The sequence below is a fragment of the Bison bison genome, unplaced genomic scaffold, assembly GCF_000754665.1.
Source record: "Bison bison bison isolate TAMUID 2011002044 unplaced genomic scaffold, Bison_UMD1.0 scf7180017848663, whole genome shotgun sequence".
Classification (NCBI taxonomy): Eukaryota; Metazoa; Chordata; class Mammalia; order Artiodactyla; family Bovidae; genus Bison; species Bison bison.
Window position 1 is genome coordinate 8,238 of NW_011479236.1, and position 7,547 is coordinate 15,784.

At 46.2% G+C, this 7,547-nt stretch overlaps 1 protein-coding gene across 1 annotated transcript in view; it reads left to right on the forward strand.

Moving 5' to 3' along the window:
* Positions 1 to 446: 446 nt before the first annotated feature.
* Positions 447 to 7,547, forward strand: part of ZNF185 (zinc finger protein 185 (LIM domain)) — a gene marked incomplete at its 3' end in the record, with an annotated part of 12,568 nt that continues 5,467 nt past the window's right edge. Inside the window, exons 1-2 of the mRNA XM_010845704.1 lie at positions 447 to 752; positions 5,842 to 6,036. Coding sequence (XP_010844006.1) covers positions 517 to 752; positions 5,842 to 6,036 — 431 coding nt within the window. The remainder of the gene's footprint in view (positions 753 to 5,841; positions 6,037 to 7,547) is intronic.

The window sequence follows — 7,547 nt, forward strand, 5'->3', positions numbered from 1 at the left end:
GGATGGACCAGGATCAAGGTGATGGTGAACTAGATAGTAATTTTCTGGAAGGCTAGGCTCATGTTCTCAATAACCTGACTCAGTCTTGGCCACTGGCCTAGTGGGCGTATGACATCTTTGGTGCCTGAGGCCATCAGGCACCAGCACCATCACACAGGATGTGGAGGAGGCACCAATGATGAGTACAAGGCCCTTGGAAGCATGCCAGGATGATGGTGATGGGAGGGAAGTGCAAGTATACGGTGATGTCAGGCCAGGAAGGATGGAAGATCTCCCAAAGAACTTGATACTGAGGACAGCTGGGAGGCCACTACCTCCTTGCTGGATTCAGAGGGTGGCAAAAGCATCTGGGCTCAGGCTTCATCTTATACAGGGACAGCCTTTGTCAGTTGGAGGGGAGCAGCGGTGCTGGGGTCCTCCTGAGGAGGACATGAGCACTCCCTGACGTGGGGGCCATGCCAGGCTCCTTCCCCACCCTCTCTGGGAGAGGAGCCTGCTGTGGTCATAGGAGGGGATATGGATGTGCAGTGGATGATCAAGGACTCATTCTTCCTCAGCACCTTGGTTGTTTTTGAGGAGAAGAATGTGGTTACCAAGGTGGGAGAGGCATGGCAGGGGAGGCCTGGAGTCCTGCAAGATAATCAAGGAGACCCAGCTGTACCCGCCCAGCAGTGCACAGACCCCAGCACCTCAGAGCAGAGCAGCCCCGGAAATCCTGAGCAGCGCCTGGAAGTGGATAGCCCAGCCAACAGGTAAGAGCTACTCTGTGCCGGGCTCCTGCTAGCCTGCCTGAACTGGAGTTTTGTCATGGGCCATGACCAAGGTAGGACCCACTTTTGCCCCACATCCATGCCAGTGCCTAGCACATTGCACACCTAGATACTCAGGCTCCTGCCTGGTGAATGCAGTTAGAATGGTGAGTCCCAGGCATGGAGCAGTGTCAAGTGGCTTCCTTTGGCAGAAGGAACTGAGATGGAGCCTGTGATGGGAGCAGTCATCTGTTCCCAGAGGTAAGAAACTCTGGCTAATTTCTTATGTGTGGAGGAGGAAGGAGGTCTCCCAGAGTATAGGAGCACCACAGGTCAGGGTGAGGGTGGTCCCAGGTAAGATGAGGATGATATATGCGTGTAAAAAGGCTCTGTCAGAGAATTAGAAAGGATGAGGGTAAGGGGTGACTGTGAAAGAGTACATCAAGGTGGAGCAGAGAGAGAAGGTCACAGTGACAGGGAGAAAACAGGAGAGTGCAAGCATATTTAGAGAGGTGCCCTGATACTAGCAGTAAAGGTGGGGGCGGGATTATGATTGGTGATGTGTTGGTATGTGGTATGCATGAGTGACAGGGCAAGTTTAATTGTCACTAGAGATGACCTTGTGGTGTGGGTGTGAGGTGTTCAAGTCAAGGCTTTCCTGATGGCATCTGCCTGGCTGAACATTACATTCATGCCCTATAAAGCTTATGGATGTGCTGACAGATGGTTGAAACACTACAGGTTTGTATTGCTTGGAAACTTCATGGAGAGCAAATGAAAGCACTTATCACTTCTGCAGATCCAAGCAAGAGCGAAATGCTAGAAGGGAACACAGGAGTGTTTCACCAACCCAGGAAACAGGGAACAGTAGCTGTGGCTCCTATTGCAGAGACAGATAAAATAAAAAATTAAAGCTCAACATTGAAAATACTAAGATCACGGCATCCAATCCCATGACTTCATGGCAAATAGATCAGTAAAAAATGAAAATAGTGGCAGACTTTATTTTCTTGAGCTCCAAAATCACTGTGGATAGTGACTGCAGCCATGAAATTAAAAGACACTTGCTCCTTGGAAGAAAAGCTACGATAAACATAGACAGTGTCTTAAAAAGCAGAGGCATTGCTTTGCTGATAAAGGCCCATCTAGTCATGGTTATGATTTTTCCAGTAGTCATATATGGATGTAAGAGCTGGACCATAAAGAAGGCTGAGTGCTGAAGAAGCCTCTTGAGAGTCCTTTGGATAGCAAGGAGATCAAACCAGTCCATCCTAAAGGAAATCAGTCCTGAATATTCATTGGAAGGACTGATGCTGAATTGAGGCTCCAATACTTGGGCCACATGATGAGACGAACTGAGTCATTGGAAAAGACCCCGATGCTGGGAAGGATTGAAGGCAGGAGGAGAAGGGGATGGGAGAGGATGAGATGGTTGGATGGCATCACTGACTCGATGAACATGAGTTTGAGCAAGCTCTGGGAGTTGGTGATAGACAGGGAAGCCTGGTGTGCTGCAATCCATGGGGTCACAGAGTCGGACAGTACTGAGCAACTGAACTGAACTGAATAATTTTATAGCTCTGTCATTCCTGATGCCTGAGTATAACAAAGACAGTGTAACTTGAGGTATAAAGGAAGACCTTGGATTTCTTGGATGACTTAACTGGTGAAATTTATTCCTCAGTTACTTGAAAGAATCAGAATTCCTCATGAGGGAGTACTTGTTCCAACAAAAGTTTAGCAGCAGTAGTTGCAATGGCCCTTTTAAAAGCGAAAGCTTCAAGCCAGTGAAGGAACAGACATGGTAGTAAGAACATATTTAAAATCATGAGATTTGGGAGATGAGTGAAATCAAATTGCCATTGAAGGAAAAGGTCTTGAACATGTGTATATTAAAAAAATTCTATACGTAAGTGATAAAAATTTCCAGTAGAAACCCACTGGCTTAGAATACCTGAATTTAAATTTTAAAAAGTAAAATTGCAACCAAATTAACATTTTAAAAATAATTGAAATTATGACTGATAACATTGTGCTGTTGTTTTCTAACATCAGGCAATTCAGGGCAGCACTGGGACTCCGAAAAATAAAAGCATATCATGGACAGTGAGGGCACTGATAAATCTCTAAGAATTTTATATGATTTCTGAAATATTTATGTAATTAACATTTTACCCATTAAATTTAGGAAATGCTCTGCATTATTATTATTGGATTGATGCTTCTCATGTAATTTATATAATATAAAATATATTGTATATTGTACAGTATAAAATACAAATATACAACTCACAAGACAGCTGTTTTTATTAAATTAACAATATTAGATTAGCTTTGTTTGCCAAGGATTTACCTAAATTCTTTGAATTTGAATTTTTTAAAAATTCATGTTTATAAAAAATTCTTATAAAAGAATACTTTTTCTTCTGTACATTCCAAGTACTAGAAAAATTTTATTGAGTTTTAGAAATATTTAATTTATATAAGTATTTATCCCTAAGTGAACTGGAATAAAGGATAAGTGATCTTGTAAGTTTACTTGGTAATTCTATTCAAAAGTAAAAAGATATTACACATATATAACATACACGTGTACATAAATGTTCAGATAGACATAAATGGAGATCTTATGGCTTTAATTCTAAAATTTCAACCATGTGTCAGGTATAAACACAAAGTAAAGACTCATTGGTTTGTATAAGAGCTGGTTCTCCTTTTTGCCACACTTTATATTTTTATCAGAACTCTGTTTCTGGCAGATGGGACAAGTTGAGGTCACCTGCTCAACACGAAGGCTAAAGCTTCCTGCTAATATTTGTACAGGTGGCTTTAAATTTTTTTGCCCTAATATATAATCTTATGGAGACTGTAGACTAAATTTTGGGTGAGGAACCAAGGAGAAACTAGTCAGTTGGGGTACCTTAAAAGTTATCTACCTGGACAAAATATCTAGAACATTTCCAATTAGGTTTTTCAGCATGTTGTTTTTATGCTTTGTGACCATGGAGAGCTCACTGCCAGTGAAGGCAGGACCTAGAAGGCAATATATTTGTCCTAGACACTTAGGGGAAGAGAAGTCCTTAATCATAGATAGTTTGGGATATTGGGAAGCAATAGTAGGTTCTGTGGAGAGTTGACAGGGAGATGGGAATGAAGAAGTGAGAAGAGCTAGTGCACCCAGCTCTTTCAAGAAGCTTGGCTGTTGCAGGGGGGAGAGAAGCCGTGGAGTCGGAGTGGGGTGGGGTATTTGAAGTTAAGAAAGACCTTTTTGTTTGCCTTAAACAGGCCGTCTAAGTTATTAGCCCATGCTTCTGCTTTTATCCCACTTCCATCCGCAGACTTAGTGATGGGAAGTGTAGTGGCAGCTACTTGGTCAGACTAGGGATGGGAAGGGCAGTCGGAGTTACATCCTGAGAGCAATTTGTGACCTGCAAGCAGACCCTCACCCCATAATTTTCATGTGTGGGGGGAAAATAAAAATGCTATTACTTCGTTAGAAATAACTGTGACGGCTTGGCAATAAAAAAGACAAGGAGATCCTAACTGCGATCAACAAACGGGCAAAAATGGTACGTCTGTGCCTGAGCCTGTGCATGTGCCTCGGGCTCATGCTCAGTGGAGTTTGGCAGGTGTGCGCCTGCAACAGCCGCCATTTTCTGCAGCTGAGAGCTCTGACCGCGATGTCCGTCGTGAAATACGACTATAAATAAATAAAATGGCTGTCCTAGGCGTGCTCAGCTTTGGCAGGGCTTATTCTGGGCTTTTCCCATGTTAGCCAGCAGATGGCAAGCAAGGATCACCAATGGGTTGAGCCTCACCTGTTGGGCATGTTCAGAAGCCTTTTGGTTTTCATGGCCCTTCCCCCCGCATTGCAGGGTCATCAGTCTGTTTGAGAATGTAGCGAGCCCCAATGATTCTCTTCCCACTCCTTTGCCCTCCTACCCCCGCCCCCGCCCCCCAGCCAGCCAAAACAGGACGTCCCTGTAGCTCAAACAGTAAAGAATCTGCCTGTGATGCAGGAGACCACAGTTCCATCCATGGGTCAGGAAGATCCTCTGGAGAAAGGAATGGCAATCCACTCCAGTATTCTTGCCTGGAGAATTCCATAGACAGAGAAGCCTGGTGGGCTACAGTTCATGGTGTCGCAAAGAGTCAGATATGACTGAGCTACTAACACACACAGCCAGCCAAAGCAGCTGAGGGGAGAAGCCTCTTGCCAGAGAGCTGGTGCCCTGCTGGATTTTTGTGTACAGGCATTCTGAGCACCTCAGCCTGGGGAGAAGACAGGATGGCTTGGGACTATTTAAGCAGGACAGGTGAACTGGGACTGGGGAAATTTGGAGAAAGGAGCGATGGTAACAGGACGAAGGGGACAGAAATGCCACTGTTTCCAGCCAAGAGAGGTCTTTGTCTTTTAAAACATCATTGAGGTCATCAGTAGTCATTTCCAGTAGTCATGTATGGATATGAGAGTTGGACTATACAGAAAGTTGAGCGCTGAAGAGTTGATGCTTTGAACTGTGGTGCTGGAGAAGACTCTTGAGAGTCCCTTGGACTGCAAGGAGATCAAACCAGTTCATCCTAAAGGAAATCAGCCCTGAATGTTCATTGGAAGGACTGATGCTGAAACTGAAACTCCAGTACTTTGGCCACCTGATAAGATAAACTGACTCAATGGAAAAGACCCTGATGCTTGGAAAGATTGAAGGCAGGAGGAGAAGGGGATGACAGAGGATGAGATGGTTGAATGGCATCACTGACTTCATGGACATGAGTTTGAGTAAGCTCCAGGAGTTGGTGATGGACAGGGAAGCTTGGTGTGCTGCAGTCTATGGGGTCACAAAGAGTCGGACACAAATGAGCGACTGAACTGACCTGAAGTCATCAGGTGTTCTTGGGGACTGTGTTTGCGATGGGAGGGGAGCAGTGGTGCTGGGATCCTCCTGAGGAGAACATGAATGCTCCCTGAGGTGGGGGCCATGCCAGGCTCTTATGTGCCCCCCAACCCCCCACCCCCAGGAGAGGAGCCTGCTATGGTCACAGGAGGGGATATGGGTGTGCAGTGGATGACCAAGGACTCATTCTTCCTCAGCACCTTGGTTGTTTTTGAGGAGAAGAATGTGGTTACCAAGGTGGGAGAGGCATGGCAGGGGAGGCCTGGAGTCCTGCAAGATAATCAAGGAGACCCAGCTGTACCCGCCCAGCAGTGCACAGACCCCAGCACCTCAGAGCAGAGCAGCCCCGGAAATCCTGAGCAGCGCCTGGAAGTGGACAGCCCAGCCAACAGGTAAGGGCTACTCTGTGCCGGGCTCCTGCTAGCCTGCCTGAACTGGAGTTTTGTCAGAGGACACACCCCAAAGCAAATCCTAACACTAGTCATGCCCGTTACCTTCTGCAGGTGTGATTGGCTAGGAGTCCTTGTGAAGCTGACCAGCAATGAGCATACCAGGGGTAGGTCTCTGTGGGCTTGAGTTTGAAGCCACAGCATCAAATCTGTTACACCAAGCCTGACAGCCGTTTGGAGCATGAAGACCTGAGTTGACAGAGGGGTACAGAGTGCCTTTGCCACTCATGGGGGTGGAAGATTTCTGAGGAAAGTGTGTTATAATGTGAATAAATTCTTCCACTGCCACAGCCACCAGGATGGCCTTGCATGGCAACATATCCATGTTCCTTAGCTCCCCAGAGATCTTTCCCCAGAGTGGCCACAAGTTTGGGAAATGATATACAAATGAACTTCCCTGGTAGCTCAGACGGTAAAAAGTCTGCTTGCAGTGTAGGCAACTTAGGTGCAATCCCTGGGTCGGGAAGATCCCCTGGAGAAGGGAATGGCAACCCACTCCAGTACTCTTGCCTGGGGTATTCCATGGACAGAAGAGCCTATATACTCCATGTGAGCCAGCTGTAGATAGCAAACAAAATGGCCAGCCCTCTATCCCCACCCTCATGAAACACACAGTGAACCAATGACCGACTACTACAGCAGTAACAACACAGTAATAGCCATTAGCATTTGCTTCGAGCTGAGAATGTGCAGGCATCCTTCTGATGCTTTATGTGTACTCACTTAATTCTCACACCAACCATATGGGAGAAGTGCTATTATTATCTGTTCTACAGATAAGAAACTGAGGCAGAAGTAGGTTGAATAGCTGGCCAGTAGTCGTCCAACCAGGCAGTGGCCTAATAGGGATTAAAACACAGTGAGCCCAGGGTCTGTGTTGCTAATCACTGTGTCATATCTGCAGCCTCTCCATTTTTGATAAACTGGCTCGTCTTATCCTTCAGGTCTCCTTGCTGCTGCAGCTCTTTTGTCACCTGAACTATTGTGTTGGGTGTGGATAAGTGGATGCCAGACACTTGCTAGCTACTCAGTCAGAAATGGATGCTGTTTCCTTCCTCTTGTACTCAGTCTTCTTTCCACTGTCTGATTTTGTACTTTATCCCCCCACCTGTCTTTCCAGGTTCCCATGGGGCTTCCCCTCCCAGCTAGTCCACCTCCTCCAGTCTCCATGGTGCATTCCTGTGTCCTAGAGTGATATAGAACCAGCACAGGGTGACTGGGCACATTGAGGCAGGGAACCTCATCCAGCCTGGGGTGAGAAGGCAGGTACCCTGGAAGGGCTTCCCAGAGGAGAAGGTTGTGTTGTGTGCAAATGTACCAGAGAGGTCAGGTGCACATGACATAATCCCTAAAGATGGGGCTTGGGATCTGGGCAGGTGCTAGATCATGATTGTTCCCTACAATCCCCACTCTTAAACTAGTTGAAGTCCTGTGCACTGGATTCTCTGGCAAAG